General features: G+C 39.2%; 2 protein-coding genes across 3 annotated transcripts in view; one reads left to right on the forward strand and one right to left on the reverse strand.

The window, feature by feature from the left end:
• The window catches only part of vat1 (vesicle amine transport 1), a 70,609-nt gene extending 67,524 nt beyond the window's left edge, over positions 1 to 3,085 (forward strand). Inside the window, exon 6 of the mRNA XM_030141556.1 lies at positions 261 to 3,085. Within this exon, the coding sequence (XP_029997416.1) occupies positions 261 to 533 (273 nt within the window). The 3' untranslated portion in view covers positions 534 to 3,085. The remainder of the gene's footprint in view (positions 1 to 260) is intronic.
• Positions 3,086 to 4,540: 1,455 nt separating this feature from the next.
• LOC115424347 (uncharacterized) lies at positions 4,541 to 20,027 on the reverse strand. 2 transcript variants are annotated; one of them, XM_030141553.1, is made up of 6 exons: positions 19,957 to 20,027; positions 16,150 to 16,333; positions 14,029 to 14,132; positions 11,336 to 13,942; positions 6,569 to 6,777; positions 4,541 to 6,470 (listed from the first exon to the last, which is right to left on the reverse strand). In XM_030141553.1, the coding sequence occupies exons 1-6, from the start codon at positions 19,963 to 19,965 to the stop codon at positions 6,377 to 6,379; spliced, it is 3,207 nt and encodes a 1,068-aa protein (XP_029997413.1). In that variant the 5' UTR covers positions 19,966 to 20,027; the 3' UTR covers positions 4,541 to 6,376. The 2 variants fall into 2 exon arrangements, with proteins under 2 accessions (XP_029997413.1, XP_029997412.1); XM_030141552.1 differs by having other exon boundaries at positions 16,150 to 16,336; positions 19,957 to 20,004.
• Between the last annotated feature and the right edge of the window lie 727 nt (positions 20,028 to 20,754).

The raw sequence follows: 20,754 nt of genomic DNA on the forward strand, positions 1-20,754 counted from the left end.
ATTTCTATGAGATATACTGCACATTAGGCAGTCTTGCAAGCCTGTTTATTTGTTTTTACTCAGTGGTGTCATAAGGGAAAAGAGGAGACATAGAGTGCAAGATTGCATGTCTTGTTGCTGGAAAAGAAACTAGCTACTACTATGCACCCTCAATCAATTTTTTCTCAATGGTAGGTATAAATAACATCCTCCTTGCCCTCTTTCCAGGCTCTACTTTTTCATCCTGCCTTATGTAATTTTCTATTTCCTCGTGTTTCTAGGTGGGTGACGCCATGAGAAAGATGCAGGAGAGGAACAACATTGGCAAAGTGATCCTCACCACAGAGCCAATGCCCGAGGAGGAGAAGAAAGAGGAGGCCAAGAAGGAGGACAAGAAAGAGGACAAGAAGAAAGAGGACAAGAAGAAGGATGACAAGAAGAAGGACGATGCCAAGAAGGAGGAGAAGAAGGATGACAAGAAGAAGGAGGAGGCCAAGAAGGAGGAGAAGAAGGAAGAGAAGAAGGAGGAAGAGCCCAAGAAGGAGGAGAAGTGAGAGGGAGGACTGGAGAGTCAAGCAGACCAGCGGGAAGTTTATGTCCTGGGAGCAGGGGGTGTGTGGTGTGGGATGGTGGTGTGGGGTGGGGGTGGGGGTCTGGAGATGATGGGGATTGATGGGGTGGAAGGGTGTGGGTAGAGGTTATGCAAGGATGGGAAGGAGTCATTAGGGTAGATTACAGCATTATCACTCCACTGTCATTCTTTCATCTCTTCCACTTCCCCCACCACCTCACCTTCTTGAGTCCACTACAGCGGTGATTCCTCAGGCCTGGCTCTACCGTACCCCCCTCCCCATTTTGGTGATCCCTCATGTCTTTAAGTCTGAGAAAATTTCACAATCAATAACTCCCTGTCAACTTTAATCCCTCCTTTTCCACCAAATTGAGTAAAAGCTATCACTCAAAAAAGGTTTCACCGACGGGTCTTAAAGCCACAAGAGAACCACGGAGGACTGTGGTCCAGGCCTAGGGCAAATCACTGTTTCCTTGACAACCATGATCCATGCTTGCCCTCCGGCCCCGCCCTCAACCCACATGCCCCTCTGCACCTCAACTCCCACTGTGCTAAATTGTTCTGCTCTGACTTCCACCTGCCACCTCCTCCTCCTCCTTCCCCACCCACTCCCCCTCACTGTGCTGAGTCCCCCCTTCCTCCCACACCACCGCCCCCCCTCGGGTCGGACCCACAGACAGGAACAAAGACAGGCAGATAAACCAAGAACCACACCCACACGTTGCTCTCATGGTGTCCAACACTTAGTTATGTCACTGAGGATGAGTCAGACATGCCTGTGATTGGCTGATGCGCTCCACCCCCTGGAGATTTCTGCATCATGGTTTTGATCATGATGTTTAGACAATAGTGTTAATGCTTTAAGGCCATGCAAACCTTAGCGCCGGTGATGTTTTAATGGCCTTAACTTGTAACAGCTTTTTATCAATGTCCGTGCAAATCACTCTGCGATGCATGCGTTGCCACAAAGTTCATGTGGCTGCAGTTTTGCACTCGTCCGAATATGAATTTCTCTCATAATGAGCCTTTCTTTGCAGTGTTGAATGGGGAGGCAGAAATCGTTGCTCGGCTTCGTCCTCCTTGGTTACAGATTTTTGTAGCTGAACAACTGTTGGCAACAAGTGCACAGTGCCAATTAAAAGAGAATTTGTTTCTGTTAAAACACACACACACACACAAACATACACTGAATGTGATGAAAGAGCCACTGTCATGCTGAGACAGTGAAGCCTCTAAAATGAGCAAGTTAAGAAGGTGAATACCAGTCTTTTTCCTCAGGATCAGGGCTTTTTCTTCCTCCCTGATCCTCCTCGAGGCATTCCGTGGCATTCTGCTCCTTTCACCGCTCGCCTGTCGATCAGCCCGACCTGCGAGAAGAGAATTCAATTCAAACTGGCGTCCATACTTCGTCTCCCCTCCTTCTCTCTGCTTCTCGCCACTCTCTCTCTCCCTCCGCTTTCCATTTCCCTCTCTATGGTCGGCATAGCAACAGGCGTCAGGCTCGTCAGAGATGGCACTGTGGTCTGTTTCTCTGACTCCCTCTCCCTCTCTTTTCTGCCTTTATAACTCTGTATTTAGCAGCTGAGGTCAACCAGTATTCCAACAGGTGCAAAATGTTTTACAAATTCCAGTATAAAATATTAAAAAGTGTTTTCAAGATTGTGAAAATTACTTGACCGAACAGTTTTTTTTAATGAAATATGAATCTAGTATTGACAATGTGTGCAACCAGCAGTATGCTGACTAACTAAACACACTGCTCCCCCTATTGGCCAGAACTGAATCTATTTCTGGCGTAATATCAGAAGCCTATTAAGTATAATCCTTTGTGTTTTAACACAAATCCCACTGGGTGGATCTTAAATCTTTCACGTAGGAGGACACTTCAAACTTTCAACCGCAGACGTCTGTTCATGTATTTATCTACCTGCCTGTGTCTGTCTGTGGGTCCGGCCTCAGTGTCAAGACTCAGATGGTGACTAGTGACTTTGTAAAAAACAAAAACAAAATGTATTGAAAAAAAAAAAAAAAGAGGAAAAAAAAGTTGTTGTGTTAGCATGAGTGGCCTCCCTCATGTGCTGTGTGTGGTGTGCCATTGTGTGTGACGATGTGTGTGTCCTCAGGTCGTTTGTCAGGTTTTAAAAGCACCTACCCTTGACCCTCCACCCTCCACCCCACCTCACACACACACTCCTCTGCTACAGTATTATGTAGCTCCCTCCCTCCCTCACCCACCCAATCCCCCTCACCTCCCCCTTTTTCTTCTATCTCTCTCCCCGTCTGATAAGAGGCCTGTGTTATGAGGACAGTTGGTATTAGTATTTTGCACTCTGCTCGCTGATCTTAATGCACTTACAAGCATGGCAGTCGCACTCCAGTCCCACAGGCTTTGATTCTGCTCTGTAGAGTCACGACCTGTTTCCCATCATCGACTCACAAGTGTATCTGCTGAAAATCACTGAAAGCACAGGTGCCACACACACACACACACACACACACATACACACACATACAGGAGAAAAAAAAAAAAAAAAACACATGTAAAGGTCCTCTCATTTTCAGCTTGCCAGTCCTTGCCCCGGCCAACTTCTCCTGGGTGGCAGCTAAAATCAAAGCATTCATCCATCCTCGACTGTGGGAGGTAAAACGTGGAGCTGGGCGGTGTGATGCGAACTGGGCTGGAGTGCGTCCGTCACGCTGGTGTGGGGAGTGACTGTGTCCTGTCAGCCTCTGGTTAGTGTTCTGTTCTAATCTGCTGGGCTCCCTTTGTGAACCTGTGGACGGTGCTTCTGTTCCGAGTGCCATGTGAGAAACAAACGCTTCAGTAAAGAAAAAAAAAAAAGTATGTTTTACTTATTTTTTTTTATTTTAATTTACATTTATATTTTTGTTTGTTTGTTAGTTTTTGTTTTTTTTGTTTGTTTTTTTTTTGTTATCCAAGGGTTTAAAGTTCAAAGCTCATACTCGTAATGTGGGGACCTGTCAACCTGCACTCCTTTTAAATGTGATAAAGTCTTTCTGTTGGTCAAAACCATGTGTGCCAAATTGTATGTATTTTTCCTCTGTCACTGCTTTGAATATTAACAGTGCATAAAAAATATATATAGAATAATCCCAGACGACAGTTCTGTTTTTCGATGCATTTCCGTCAACCGTGAAGAAGAAAATACAAGAGTGTGTCAGATTTCTAACCCAAATGCCCATGGGTGCTGACAGTTTTTGCTGCAGTTTACACAAGGTTTAACACAAGTTGTAGTTTCCGATTGGTCTTGTTCAACTGTAGGCCTGAACCGTGCCTCTCTCCTTGCACAGTTTACCTCAATCCGAGGCATTTCCCTCCATATTTGTATCGTTTTCACTGTGTTTTTTCAGCTACCGCAAAATGATCACAACAGGTTGCCTCCTCCTACATGTTTACAAACTATATCGCAGTGCAAAGGAACTAAGAAATGGTGCATTTATGGTTCACAACTCCACCAAAAGTTAGATATATCCAGAGAAATCTGTTAAACCACTCCAAAATCCAAAGCTCCATGGTATTCCTCTCTATGGATTCTGTTTCTTTCTGTTTGTTTCCAAGTGGATTGTATAGCAAGTGAGGGAGCAGATGTTTTCACACAGCTGTGCAGGGATGCCAATATTGTAACACAGCTGCAAAAAGCCAAGTTTATTGGCTGATCACAGCTCAGCCCTGGCCTACCCCAGACACAGCATTTCCGCTTCACAGCTGATCTCAGTTCACTTAAGGATTATTAGAGTCGTACTTCTTTTCCTGTGCTGCATCCGTAGAACCTCTTGGCCGGTTCAACAGTCACAGTCCAACAGCAACTCGCCAAAAAAACTCCATACCACCCCTCCTTTCCCTCTACACATTCATAGCAAATAAAACACTACTTTGACATCTGGAATTTGAAATTGCATGCATTCATCTACATGTGGAAAACTGATCATAATTTTTTTCGCTCAACATTTTCCCTTTGGGTTTTTTTGTAGCTAAGATGCCTTTGAGATGAACTCAATCAGTGGGGCGGGTGTTTTTAATGTCGGGGGTTCGGGTTCAAGTGGATCCGTTGGTTAAACCTAAGCCCACCCCTCTTGTTGCTTTGGCTGGCTGCCTAAGAACTTTTCCACAATGGTGAAGCTGCAGTTTCTGTCATCTTGAAATGCTTTTCCAGTCACTTATGCAAGTGTAGAGCACGTACAAACTCAGAGATGCACGGGAGAAAGAGTTTTTCAAAGTAAAAACAAAAACAACGTGGTCATTTTCTTGACGTTTTACATTTGATATTACCAATTAGCACTTGTAGGTTTAGGTCTAAAAAAAAAAAAAAATGCACTAAGGTGTTGAGTGTAGCATTCCCTATAGCTACTGTCCCTTCTGTCAGTCTTGGCCAAGTCCCTCACAGTCACCCACCGTTCAGCTTTTGAGGTGAATTTCTTTCTTTTGATATGATTTCTCAGGTCATTCCAAACAGCTATTCTTCTCATCTGAGAAACCACTTGATTTTACTAACACAGCAACATCCTCCTTCACTGAGTTCACTGCACAATTGTCACACCAATTTCCTTCAGTGTTTGATGTAAGCTTTAGTACTCAGAGGAAAGAACTCAGTCAGTGGGTTATTTCCACATGCGGAGCCACTCTTTCACTCTTCCACACTAAAAGAAAAACCCCAACAACTACATCTGCCTGCAGCTTATGGATCCTAAGCAGTGCTTTTTTTTTACTGATAATATAGTACAGCAACATCCAAGTAACATTACAAAGATGCTAAGAAAGTACAACCTGGCTGGGCTTGTCATGTACAGAACTCGAATGCATGTTTAGTTGCTCAGATAGTAAAGCATGTGTATATACAGCTCTCGTTTCTTCACCGTAGTTTAGTTATCATGTAGTGGTGTGATGTGAGGGAGGAGAATGCTCTTCCAGTCGTATCAAAATACCAACTGCAGCCAACCCACCTGACTCCCTGTCCTCACCTTCAGCATGGGCACCGACATGGCCGACTGGTACATTCATGATACCTTAACCTATCTCTGGGAATGCTTCAGAAACTTAACATCCATCCTGCTACTCACCTCCTGTTAAGAGTTCAGACACCACTGGTCATTTTCTACAAGGCATACCCAACAGGTTGATTTCTAAGCTAGTTCTCCTCCACTCTGTCCTCAATTGTATTGTATTTTTCCTGGTTGCAAACACTCTTCTCGTCTCAACTTTGTTTTTTAAACCCTTTGAATTGATGCTGCTTTTGTGCTTGACTCTGGGTTTACTGCGTGGTGCCATGTTGTCCACATGGCCTCTAGAGCTTGTAACGCTTCAGTGTGTAATGTTACCATATGCCTTACATGTTTTCCAGGACTAATAAAAAAAGCATAACAAAAAAAGTCAGGGGATGTGTTTTTTTATTTCAGACTAAAATTAATAAAAACAAAGATCTAGCTAACAAATAAATCAATTTCATAACAATTTTGCAACAGTGGCTCCTTAAAAACCAATTTCTGACTGAATAACACACACATCTGTACAATAATATGTGAACTAAACCATATAAAACAGTAATAAGTAATATGAAATCAGATATAAAACTGTTGAGGAATGTTAGGTGAAAAAAATGAAGCTAACTTTAAAATATTACTCATCAGAGAGGCACATTGATTACAAAAGTCCACCCATAACTCTACTGTCAGAAAAACACTTCACCTCCTACATAAACCATTACACATTATGGACGTTGTACAACTGAGCCATATAATCTGGAATTTTTATCGACAAACAGAACAGAGTGCAAATGGCTCTAAACTCCAAAACCACTTCTCTTGCATTTATTTCTGAGATTTTGCCGGTGACTCCTCGATTCCATGAGAGGTCAAGACCTCAGACAAGCGAGTCAAGTAAGTGGAATCTGGGTAACCGTTCCTGGAAAAGACAAAAAAGAGGCTGTTCATGTGAGATTCATTTCCATGTGTGACCTTTAAATCTGCTGCTCAGTTACATCTTCCCGTGGCCTCACTCACCCTGACTTGGCTCCGTATACGCTGGTCTTGTGTGGGATGCCGTCCCAGATGACCCTGGCTCCGGTGTCTCTACCCGTCACTGTGAAGGTGAGTCCCTGCCTGAAGGCTTCCTGCAGCCTTGGCAGAAGCTTCCTGCTGGTCTCGCAGTCTGGGAGAAACGCTTCAAACGTACCTCCCTGGAATGGTTTTCCTGGTGAAGGGTGATGCTCCTGGTAACGTGGACAGAAAACAAATCAGTCAGAAATGATGTCTGTAGGTATCAGAAAACACTTCTACACAAGCATAGTCCTGTTGTCAACCCTAGTTTGAATATTTCTGATTTTGCCTTTTATATACCCAGATAAAAATGTTTGACATACCCTTGTTTGGTGTCTTGTTTTAGCACAACTGTATCTATATGATCTGATAATAATTACCCTGTATTGTTTTTGGTTTGGTTTGTTTCTTTGTTAACACTCTAGCAGCAAAACTAATGAATTCATACCAAATTGGGTTTACAGATTGCCAGTGGCCCTGAATAGATCTGATTACATTTTGGGAACATTAGGTCAAAATTCCAATTTTTTATTAATTTTTTAAATCTATTTTTCCCTATTACTTATAATGGGCTAAATTTAAAAAGTATGTAGCAGCAAAACTATTCGTTCAATTCATACCAAATTGGGTTTATAGGTTTTCTATGACCTAGAATAGATGTCATTACATTTTAGGAAAAGTAGGTCGAAGATTCCATTTTTAATGAATTCTTTAAAAAAAAAAAAAAAAATCCCATTTATTTGTAATGGGTGAAATTTTAAATGTCTGTAGCAGCAAAAGTATTGGTTAAATTCACACCAAATTGGGTTTACAGATTGCCAGTGACACAGAATAGATGTGGTTACATTTTGAGAAAAGTAGATCAAAGTTTTTATGAATTTTAAAATCTTATTTCTTTTCCCATTTATTTATAATGGGCGAAATTTCAAATGTCTATAAAAACATCAAATTTTGTTTCCATTTACTTCAAACTTGGCACATATGTAGAGGTAATTGATATGCTAACATCAGCACATGCATAGACATGATGACATCAGCTGGATCGATGCCAAAAAAAGCTACAATACATGCGAGGGGGTGGGGTTTGTTGTGCTTGGCATCACTTAATTTTTGTGTATTTTTGGGCCCAGTTTGCTAATAAATAGGTCAAAGTGAAAAAAACATCAAATCCCAATGAAAAAAGATGCTATTGGATCCATTTTGGAACTTGAAAAAGTAAAATAAAGGTTACAAACATGAACATACATAGGTAAGATTGAATATTTTTGTTTTATCAAATTAAATCATGTTTCCGGTTTTACGTGGTCTGTCAACGTCAAACAAAAACTAGGAGAGTTTCCAGTCACTTTCATGTGGAGTCGACAGCAGTGCTCCAGGTGACCTTTGGTTACGGCGCTTTGGAAACCTAATGATCACCCTGACATGATCATAGATCCTGGAGGGTTAAAGCTCACTCTCCTGCTCTGCACTTCACACAGAAAGCCTGTTTTTACTTTCAACAACATTTGATTAAAATCAAGAATGTTCTGGCAAGAAACGCAAGCAAAACAGCGCCAATGTAATCCTTTCATCATTTCTCCTCATTATACACAAAATGCACCACTTACTATGCAAATATCCAACACATAAGTCACATAAGCTTTCATTAAGGGCATTACGCTTCTTGACATCTATCAGAAGACTTGTATTCAAACAAAAGGTCATTACATAGAGCATAATGGTGCACGGTTGCCCTATAATGAATACCCTGCACAGAATACATAACACTGTATGAGGTGTACAACAAGAAAAGATCAGAGAAGTACACTTACTCAAGAGTTTAAATACAGCTTTGATTTCAGTTTCAGTTTTACGCTACTTTATACTTAAAATATGGAGGCAAATATTGTAAATTTTACTCCCTTACATTTGTCTGACTGTTTAACTTATTTTTTAGATGAAGATTTTACACAATAAGTGGTATATTAAGCTAAACAGCCACTGAGAAACAAAAGCACTTACTGATATTCAATGTTTCATTAGTCTCAAACCACTGATCCTGTCAATACACTTAGATAATTTAGGTAAAATCTAGTTTCTTAGCTTTTCATTGTCATCAGATATGACCCGTTTGGATGTTCAGAGGCTTAGAAATGAATGTGGAAACACTGTCATCTTCTGCAACATTGATTCACCAGTAAAACCCACGAAGTTTGATAAATGATAATAGATTTTACATTCACTTAATAATATATTTTGCTGAAAAGGTCATTTTTTGTTCAGTTTTGTTCTATTTTGATAAAATTGCCTTTGAATTTACTTTGAGCTTCTATGAATGTCTACATAATCAGTAAACTAAATATGGAAAAACACTTGATTTTCACTGAAAAATGCCAAATTCAGAGGTTAAATTACTCTGGGAATGGCTAGATGTAGAGTTAAATTCATTTGGAAGCTGCCATAAAAATAGTTGTAAGTCTTTACATGTTAAAATACTGAAATGTTGAAGATTAAATCTGTGTTTTCAAACATTTTTTCCATCTGTCATCCTACAAAAAACAGTGTAGTCGACTCATTTCAGATGTTTATGGGTTGTTAACAGCTCCACCAAACAGCGATTTTTCTCTCCAGACTTCACATATGGTTTCAATTCAGCAAAGGTTCAAATCAGTCAATATCCAACAAAAATCAAAGATTAGAAAAGTAAAAAAAAAAAGAAAACAGATTTGTGTATCAGAACTTTGTTTTCTTCTTTTGTCTCCCATTAATCATGTGATGAACTCTGTTTATAAACCTAGGCCCAGTCCAGCAGCTACAACATTATAATAAAATCAATATAGTCAGAGACCAAAGCAGTACTTTTACTTCAATACTTTAGTTACTTTTGCAGCTAAAACTTAGGTAGTGTATCTTAAAGTTGTAGGAGCCTAAATCTTGTGGAAAAAAGACCCACTAAATATATACTTAGTGCCATTAAAAACGTACAGTTCAAACATGTGGTGTAATTTCCAGAAAATGATTTGCTCAGGTGCCTATTTTGTGTATGTTGCTTACGAGATGAGTTACACAGTTAACAGCTGTATTTTTTTTCATTCACGACGCGTGACATCAGCGTTTGGACTAATCCCTTAATGTCAGACATTGAGTCGAACCTCTTGTACAGAGTCACACTTGACTGGTAACTTTAGGTCTGGCCAAAAGCCGATATAAAGTATATATAGTACAGTATAGTATAATATAAAGGCAGCAAAGAAAACGCCAAAATGTTTTTGCCTGCTCAAAATGCCACGACTTACGATACAACATACAGAATATGCCACTGGCATGTTAAGCGCAGGTCTGAGCCGTGTTGAAGTCGCTCGCCGTCTGCGCTGTCATCGCAGTACAATCAGTCGTCTGAGTGATCATATCCCTCAGGACAGGATCATGAGACTTATGCCGCGTTTCCACTTCGTGGTACCGGCTTGGCTTGACTCGACTTGGTCTTTTTGCGTTTCCATTACGAAAAAGGACCTGAAATCTGGTACCCGGTACTAGTTTTTTGGTATCACCTCCGCCGGGGTTCCAAGACAGGGGACCAGATACTAAAACACGACGTGTAAACACTGCAGACCACTGATTGGCCAGAGAGTTGTCTCTGTGACCTGCCGTTTTACAAGAAACAGATGCAGAAGTTTACAGTAAATATAGCAGTAGGTTAATTCACATAACAGTCCGCAAAACTACACCATTCACTCAGGAGATTCAGTCTTTGGTGGCCAACGTAAATATTCAGCATGAGCTTGACGAGACAACACACAACGAGTGAGTTTATCGGCAACTCTGAGCAGACGACACAGAAGTAACGTGCCGCATCGCTATGATGTCCAGGTACTCTGAAGTCTGTAGTATCCTGTCATGGAAACGGTCTCCAGGAATAGGACCTGGTACCCGAGTCGAATTGAGCCGAGTCGAGCCGGTTCCATGTAGTGGAAACGCGGCATTAGTTCCATGCGACGTCGCTGCACTGCTTGTTTGGAAGTCAGAGGTGGACACACCTGATATTGAATGATGACACTTTCAATTTCTGAGTACCTGTATTCAGTGACTGAATAAACGTGTTAAGCTGATCAGAATTTGTCCACAATTCATTCTCTAATGACCAATGTTTCCCTCTTTAATATGAAGGAAACCCCAAACCAATTCATTTAATTTATCTCCAAATATACATATTATTCTGACCTGTGTGTTTTTAATGGCGCTAAGTATATATGTAGATGAAACTGAAGCCATTTAATGCTGTTATAAAAAACTGAAGCCACATTTCCATGCATCACGTCCATGTCACAGCTGGCTGAATCAGAACAGTGACTGGTTACTACAGCTGTCAATCATATCTGTAACCACCCTACCTGTCTGAAAACCCCTGTGATAAGGCAAAAACCTGCATCACAGAGTCAATTTTTACAAATATTATTATTATTATTTATTTATTTATTTATTTTTATTATAATTATTTATTTTTATTACTTATAATTTTTTTTTGCAATAAAGCACTGCAGCTGTGCATAGGATTATATTATGCCAAGTTCTTTTACCTGTAATGGAGCATTTTTACATCAGTGGGTCTATTTCCACCACTGGAGAAACGTTGCGATTTAACTGAAACTTAACCATTTCATAAAATAACGCTGCAACCAAAGATGTAACAGGTAATCCACATTATTCTGTCATACACACTGTTGGTAACATTAATATTTTAAAGAATCTCACCCCTTGAATACCGTCAGGAATACAGTAGGTGATCTTGATAGCAGGGTGTCTGCTATAACCTGGTAAGCTGATGTGTAGTTTCGAGGAGCTCATCTTGCCACTGATGCCCCAGGATGTGGGCTCCTTCTTTTGACAGACTCTGCAGTGGATGTGCACTTTGTCCAGACACTTCGAACACATGGTCACCCCACACTCAGTTTTCTTCAGTGATGTGCCGACAGTCCCACAGACACAGATAAACGCCGGGACTCCCTGACCTGATGTGGATTCTCCTGTGGAGTCTTTAATGTCTTTGTCCTTCTTCCGTAGTGTCATGTTTTTGACGCCATCAGCTGTTACTGACCCGGCTCCATTAACGCTGTCATTTTTTGCAGAGCTGCCGACATATTCCTCAGCATTACGACCATCTACCTGCACGGCGTTTGTCCTTTTCACTTTCTCCTTAATGACAGGGTCTTTCCTCAGTGACAGTTGACTGACAGATCCATTCATAAGATCTGGCTTTTCCTGAAAACCATCTCTCACCTCAGTTTTACCCGTGTGACCCACTGCTACAGGCTGCAGATTTCCATTATGATGCAGATTCGGGGAGGTGTTAGAAAAGTCGTGTTCAGCTATTTGGGCTGAACCTCCAGAAAATACCTCGTACAAAAACGCGGAAACCTGAGAGCACAACTGCTGTGGACCTAAAAGATATAAATTCTTCTCTAAAATCTGAGGAGTCACCTTCCTGAACTGGCCACGGATCTCATCACAACACGCTTGTAAATTTTCATCTGCTGCATCAGTGACACCAAGATCTGACAGTTTCAGCGACTGCACAGCAAAGTCTTCTCCCACGGTATCGATGAGCTTCTGTAAACCCAGCTGACATGAGCTCACTTTGGCTTTGTTTGCTCCTTTTAAAACAATGACGGGACCAGGCGTACCTTCTGAGCGTTTCTCTCTCATGTGGACTTCTGAGGTCAGGTCTTCGACCCTGGTACCGTACGCTTCTTTAATGTACCTCCATATCACCCGGTTAACTGTAATCTCTGCGCTGTAGACTTCCTGCTTGTCTGTCTTTGTGCTGTTACTGAAACTGGAAGACCTGCCTCTGGCTTTGACTGGGTCGTCTTGGCTCTCCTGACTTATATTTTGAGTCTTTTGCTGTGTCATTCCTGAGAAACTACTGGCTCGCTTTAAGGCGGCTCCAGATCCAGCAGGTGGAAGACTACCACCTCCTAACTTATCAAACGGACTTGTGCTAATGGAAAATGCTGAATCTTTTGGTCGAGTATCCAATAAATCTGAGGTCGGAGAGGTTTTATTCTGCATAGAGACAGATGACGGAAAAGCATTGCCTATTTTAAACAAGACATCCCCTCCGCTGTTTTGTGCGCCTGCTCCAGAGACTCTTTCCTCACTGGTCCCTTTGGTTTCCATCAGTACATCATGTCCTAACATCGGACCTGGACGTGTTGGTCTGTTAGAATAGGAAGACCCTCGTAAGGTAAAGTCAGTGGTTTTCCCACCTAATGGAGTCAGCCTTGAGTCTTTAAACTGAGCAGCAATTTTATACTTTGTGGATCCTTCAGCTTTCTTTTCATCCTCCCCTGACTTTACCATCTGATCTATGAGATCATCCACGGGCCTGGCAGCGGGGGAAACACCGAGGGGCGGTCTTGCCTCATCAGCAGACGTTGATGAATCAAATGAAAACCTTCGAGGGCTGACTTCATCCTCCTTTTTGCCCCCCACCTCACCATGATCCAGGAGAAGAAACTGTTTAGCCTCAGAAACATAATCACTGCTCCCGATAATATAAACATTTTTCTCATCTTCATTCAGAAGCAGCTTGGGGAGTCGGAGATTTAATTTCTCCAAAGCCCTTTTCAGGCCTCCTTTGGGGGACAGGATGCTTTTAGGTAGCTGCGATCGACAGATCTTGGTCTCATTTTCCTGGTAGAGTCTACTTATTTCCTTTTTTGCCCGTCTGAGGTGCTCTTGATCACGACTACCCTCCCCCTGTAGAAGCAGAGTGGTCAGTCCCTGATGTGTAAAGTCCACGACCTCAACGTTGTACTGACGGAGGATGTGGTGGTATTCCTCGCCACATTGCTTCTGCAGGTACTGGAACATGTCCGCATCCACAATAAGTGAAAAGTCGTCATCTGATGTGGGAGGGAGACCAGGGGGCTGAGCAGTTGCACCTTCTACCTGGCCAGTGTCTTCCCAGGCATAACCACCAGGAGTCAGATCCCGATATACACTCGATTTGTATTCATTAAATTGCTTCTCAGTGTTTTGTTTTTCTCTTTTCTTATTACGCTTCCTGGTTTGATCATCTGACTCCTGAACATGAGGTGCTGGTGTCGTATGACTGGGGTTGTAGTCACTGTTGGTTAGAGGACCTGAGTTTTGTTCTGACTGTGGACTTTCAGTTTGACCAAGCAGCTGAGCCAATGCAGCCTGGACTTTGGAGTAGCTGCCACTCAATGTGCAAAATTCCCCAGTAGTGCTATAGTTTATCTGGACATCGGGGTTGCTCCTATGAAGGCTCGTCAGTGCCGTTCTTCCTCCGGACAGCTGACTGCAGTTCAGAGTTGCTGATAAACTTAAGATGACCTATGATAATTGAAGACAAAATGGATTTTATTGTACAGTTTATCATACGTTTGGTAAAATATTTTCCAACATTCCTGTTTAAATACCTTGTCTGCGTCCAGGCCTTCATGATGCTCAGTCACAGTCAATTGATACTTCTTCCCATCCACTTCCAGAATATGCTGGTTTTGTTGAATAACTCTCTGTGCCACTGTGTGAGAGGGGTCACCGGAGGAAAATCAATCTCAGACTGTGAGGCATCCTGACTAAGGCCTTTTAACACTGGCTACTCCACTGACTTGCATGCCAACATTCCAGCTCACTTTAAATCACTGTTGACAGCCAACAAAGCACAATACGTCGCTGATATTTCAGTAAATGACTGCAATTAAATTGAGTCTTCAGGGTTAAAGTGAATTAAATCAAACAATGATCGTTTTTGTTGTGATCTGAATATTAATCCGTATTAGGAGGAAATTAGTTACAGTTACTGATAAAAAAAAAAACTGTAATTTAAGTGGTTACAAAAGCCTTAAAACTGAATATTTCCTTGGCAGTAAAAAGCACAAAGAATGCATTTGTTCTTGTTGCCCTGCAGAAAAACCTTCTTTTAACAAATTTTGAGACACAGGAAAGCCACAATGAGGACGTCCTATTTCTACAACTAGACAAGGTTGAACAAGGTTTTTGATTCATTATTTGTTTGTAAATGAAATAAGTTGTGTAGTTTAAACTATTTTTAGGAAAATAAAGACAAGGTAGGAATTGATTGATTTTTTTCAGCCTGATACTAATATTGATCAGTAGGGATGTATGTGATTGACTGGTATTTAGAACTAATATAATTTGCTGTAAAATTCAAGTGTTTGTGTCATTTCGTATAATAATTGCCATGCAAAACTTTACTAGGGGGCATTTAAGCTGATGGTAAATACAGAAATTCAGTACTATCAATTTACACACTGAACTGATGGAATTACAAAAAAATAAGTATTATGTGTTGATTATTGTGATATTGTTTAATATTTGTAATGTGTAACCAGTCAAGCAGTGCTGTGGGAAGGGAACTATCCAGACCGGAGACAACAGGCTGCAAATGTATTGCATTTTTTAACTGGATATCAGATACAACAAATAATACTGATACTAGAGGAGTGGAAATGTCTCGATTCAAAGATGCATCATGATGCAGATGTCATAATTGAATCATGAAGCCAGTGAATGTTCACATCTCTACTCTAATGCACTGCAGAGGGGTTCATGTTATGGTTTTGTAATGTTGAATATGTAGGTCACACAAGTTTTGGTGTTAAAAAGATGTGGGTCTTTATATTATAAATAATCGTAGTTTGATGTTTGAAAACACTTTCCAAATAGAAGAGAGTTCACATTTATACTTATTTAATTGATAATACTGCAGGCATGTGTAGTGATACAGAAACTGGATTCAATGTATTGAGATGCTTCAACAATCGTTGACTGATGAATAAAATCACAATACAAATCAATCATGAGAATAGTGGAGATGCACTAGATCTGATAAAATAATTGGATCTGTTTGGATATTTGGTCAGATAAACGGCCAGTCTGAAAAGTCTGGGAACACATAATCTGACAGATTTATTTTCCCTCGAGTTTATCAGAGTTGTGTCAAATGAGAAACACTGAGGAAGAAAAACAGACAAATGTTTGGAAAGTGACCTGATATCAACCCTTACAGACCTAGAAGTAGTTTTGTGTAGACCTCCAAATGATTTTTTCTTGACATTCAAGCTTTTATAAGTCATTTATCAATATTTATTACACACTGTTGCTGATAAAGTTGGATTAAAATATTTTAACTGCTTCTCATGAAATGACTGTGACAGTGTGATTTATTCTTGATAGATAAAGTGTAGCTGGGGCTCAGTGTATAATCACTGTACCTGGTCCAAGGTGATAAATAGGAATAAAAAGAGGAATGCACCTGAAAACAACATTGTTCCAACTTTGGTAACAGTGTATTACTATGATAAATTAAAAAATGAAATTGCTCATTATTAACTGAAAATTGGTAACATATTACATTTCAAAACTAGCCTTCCTGTGTCTGGTATTAACACAGATATAATTCTTAACATAAATAATCTGTTACAGAAATGTTTTTGGTTTTTTTGCTTTGTTTTTTTTTGTTTTGTTTTGTTTTTTTTTTTTAGATAATATCCTCTCCATACCCCATCCTTACTGACCTTCACTCTCCTCAAAGGTGATGAGGGCAGAAGCAGACGCTGCCTTGATGGTGGTGACAGAATCTATTTCCCCTCCTCCGTTCCTGGTTCTTAGGAAGTGGATTAATATTTTGTCTTCCAACCTGTCCTCCTCTAATTCTGTGGGCAGACCACTCACCCTCACAGTCCTGCCCAGCTCTGCCATCTGCTGGAGGAAACACAATCACTGCTGAGGGCAAAAGACACTCAGTACCTGCAGGGTTTTCACTGACAGCAGCGTGAAAATGTCACAGAGGGCACAGCAACGTGAATAAAATGACAACAGGCCAAAACTATTCTTGTCTCTTCATGAACATGTGCATTTTACTATCAGATACATTTCAGAGACCCCACCCATTACAAGAGGAACTGAAAGGAGACATATTTGATAATATAACACCCTCTATTGGGGGTTACTAGGACACTACATCAACATCATCCTTAACGCCCATTTTATCAGCCGTCACCAATTAGACTCTTTTTGTTATAAACAAAGAAGACACAGAGAAATACAACTATCATATTTAATCTTAATGTTTATGCTTGACTATTTACACATTTACTTTACAATCCTTTTAGTATAACTTTAGATCAGGGGTGTCAAACATACGGCCCATGAGCCAAAACCAGCCCACAAAGGGTCCAATCAGGCCTGTGGGGTGAATTTCAGAAATGCAAAAATTTCACTGAAGATATTAATAATCAAGAGTATTAACCCTTTCATGCACAGTGGTCACTACAGCGGACAGCTATTCAAAGCTGTTCTTTTGTATATTCACCAATTTTGTGGTTTTAGTTCTATATCAGCCAACAAAGTGGATGTTCATGCATCATCCCATACACTGATATTCATACCATTACTGTAACTTTGCTCCTCTTGATAAACCTAATCTGCACTAACACGTTTGAGTGTAAATCAATTGCTTGTTATTGTTATTAGACTGTAATTAACAGGGTTTTTTGTTTTGTTTTTTTTTTTAACAAAAAGGGTTTTTTTTGCATATTATCTCCATGAAGTGAGTAATAACTAGCATTAGAGTATGTTAAAATGTGAGAAAACATCAGATTAGCTGCATTAAAAATGTTATTATTTCAAAATCTTCACACAGTATGTCAGCAAATACATGACTTTTCTTCAAAAATGAAATGTATGGTATCCAGCTGAGTAGACATTTTTACAAATCCATGAAAAATAGGTTCATAAAAATGGTTTTAATTGCATTGTTTTTTTAATGCCTAGAGTAATGAAAACACTCAGGAAAAAAAATCTTAATTAAGGCTCTTGTAATTCATGCATGAAAGGGTTAAAAATTATTTTAGTTCAGGTGTTGCATACAGTCCAATTCAGTCTTAAGTGGACCAGACCAGTAAAATACTACCATAAAGCCCAATAAATAATGACTAATCCAAATTTTTCTTTTTGTATTAGTGTAAAAAAAGTTCAATTGCATTAAAATGTTTACATTTACAAACTATCCTTTCACAAATAAAATCAAGTATGAACAACATGAAATGTCTTAAGAGAAGTAAGTGCAATTTTAACAATATTCTGCCTGTTACTAAATGTTTTGTGCCTTCCTTGATCCACTGTGATCCGTTGAAATGCACATGCATAAATGATAAGCTGCTGAGCTATAATATTAATAAAATTGCACTTAATTTTCTTAAGACATTTCAGGTTCATATTATTCATGTTTTTGTCCCATAAAGACCCAGTGCTATATTTGTGGCAATTCCCAAATGAATTGTTCTCCACATTTAACCTTTCTTAAGTGATTTATCATCATTTATTGTAATATCATCTTCTTTATTTTGCATTTTTTTTCAGTGTAAATCAGGTATTTTTCTGTATTTAATTGACTGATCTTGTAAATGTTCATAAAAGCTCAGAGTAAAGTTGAGGATTATTAAATCAGAAACATAGAAAACTGAAGAAAAAGTGACTTTTTCAGCAAAGATATCATTAACCGAACATAAAAACAAGCATTTACAACCACTGTCATTTATCAAACTACATGGCTTTTACTGATGAATCAGTGTTGTAGACGATGACAGTGTTTCCATGGTAACCATGGAGCCTCTGAAATTCCAAATGGGTCATATCTGATGACCATGAAAAGATGACAAACTGCATTTTACACCAATTATTTGCATGTATTGATAAAATGAGTGGATCAACAGGTTTAAAATACTGTACATTAATAGACAATATAGGTCACCGGTGGATGTTTGGGTCTTTGTGGGTTAAAGGATAGTCTGTAGATGTAAACATTGTCATAGCATAATTTAACTTTTTTCACTCTAAAACACAGAGAAAAATTTGGAGTTATTATATATACTTTACTATGCGATTATTCACTGGTCTGGCCATTGAACTGAATGTGGTCCCTGAACTAAAATGACTTTTGACACCCTTGCCTTTGATCAGGGGTGTCAAACATGCAGCCCGGGGGCCAAATGCAGCCCGCCAAAGGGTCCAGTTTGGCCCCTGGGATGTTTTTGCCAAGTGCAAAAATTCCACAGTCTTGAATTGAATTAAGCAACAAAAATTTTGCTTGAATTAAGGAAAGAATTTTGAATTAAGCCAAAAGAAAAAAAAAATCTTCAAGTAAAAAAAAATCTTCAATTGAGCCAAAAAAAAATCTCAAATTTAGCAAAAAATCTTGAATTAAGACCAAAAAAAAATCCTCAATTAAGTAAAAAAAATCTTGAATTAAGCAAAAAAAAAAAAAAAAAAAAACATCTTCAATTAAGTGAAAAAAAATCGTGAATTAAGCCAAAAAAAAATGTAGAATTAACAACTTAATTTTTTTTCCTTTGTTTTAGTGCAAAAAATAACATTAAATTATGAAAATATTTGCATTCACAAACTATCCTGTAACACTAAAATGTGAATAACCTGAAAAAATATGAACAACCTGAAATGTCTAAAGGAAATTAAGCACAATTTGAACTCTTTTCTGCCTGTTCCCCAGTGTTTAGTATCTTTGTAGATCTGATCCATAATGCACATGGACAAATAAGTGGAGGAATAATATTGTTAAAATTGCACAAAATTTTCTTACGTTTTTTAATTAAAATTTAATTTTTTTCAGGTGTTTTTTTTTATTTTTTTAAATAATTTATAAAAGTAAGTATTTTCATAATTTAATGGGTTTTTTTTACACTAAAAGACAAAAATTTGGAGTTGTCATTATTTATAGGTTATTATTTTTCTGGTCCAGCCCACTTCAGATCAAATTTAGCTGAATATGGCCCCTGAACTAAAGTGACTTTTGACCCCCTTGCCTTAGATGTTCTGTTGTTCATATCCTTGACTAGAAGCTCCAGCATGTGCAGACTGTGACAGTTGACGTTAACGCCCCTTGTTTCCTTTCTTCCTGCTTCCGATCTACAGTGTATTTTTATCCTGATGCCACAATAACAAACTACAACAATCACAACAGCACGTCTACTTCTGAACCAGACATGTACATTACACATATGCCATTCACATTACAACAGTTTCTGTCACATGTGAGTTTATTGGTCTAATTTGCTGCCATAAGTCAAAATATGCGTAAAATGCTGCGCGTCCGGGTGCCAACAGAGTATGATGGCCTGTGTCTACGACAAAAAAGAAAAGCCGAAATGCTCAATGCACTGTCAAGGAAGTGGAAAAATCAGACACATCTACACACGTCTGCCGGCCTATCGCACACACTAATCGACGCATCTTATGTTTGGGGGAAGATGCGATTGTGTACCAGAATCCCTTACGCATCTAGAACATTTACAATAATCACTGACCTTAGACATTTCACGGCGGATCCTCGCTTTCTATCAAAGAGCGTCACACTTTACAAGCCATGGAAGAAAAGTGAAACTAGAAAACTACTATGTTGTTTGTCTGGTCTGCACTAGAGGGCGACCAAGTGTTGTCACATAATAAACTGAATTTGCATTGCATTTGTAAACAGCCTTAAAACAAACACACAAGGTAGGATAATGAATACACAGTTATGTAAGAAAAACACCAAGCAGGTAAAGACAATGAAAGAGAAATAAAACACAGGCAAATAAGCTTTAAACTATGAATGAAATACTACTACTACTACTACTACTACTACTACTACTAATAATAATAATGTAATAAATTGAGAGGAAAAAATGAGAATAACATGAAGTTATTACTTCCATTTACTGCCCAAATACCCCATGTAAAATGAAATAAAATAAAATATAAAATCAAAGTGTCCCTATGTAAAACAAACATACTGTGGATCTATTATTATATATTTATATCAGTAGAAGATGGTGACATCAGATGCCATTTAATAAAAACAATGACCCAAATAATTTCCACATTAGCATCAAACTGACCCCACTGACCGTCTTCCCCCTTCATTCATTAAAATAAAGTAAAAGTTCACCAAATCAAGCAAAACACAGAGCAGGTAAAGACAATGATTTAGAAATAAAACACAGGCAAGTAAGCTTTAAACTATGAATAAAATACTGCTGCTACTACTACTACTATTACTACTACTACTACTATTACTACTACTACTACTACTACTACTACTACTAATAATAATAATAATAATA

Source organism: Sphaeramia orbicularis, chromosome 8 (assembly GCF_902148855.1).
Source record: "Sphaeramia orbicularis chromosome 8, fSphaOr1.1, whole genome shotgun sequence".
NCBI lineage: Eukaryota > Metazoa > Chordata > Actinopteri > Kurtiformes > Apogonidae > Sphaeramia > Sphaeramia orbicularis.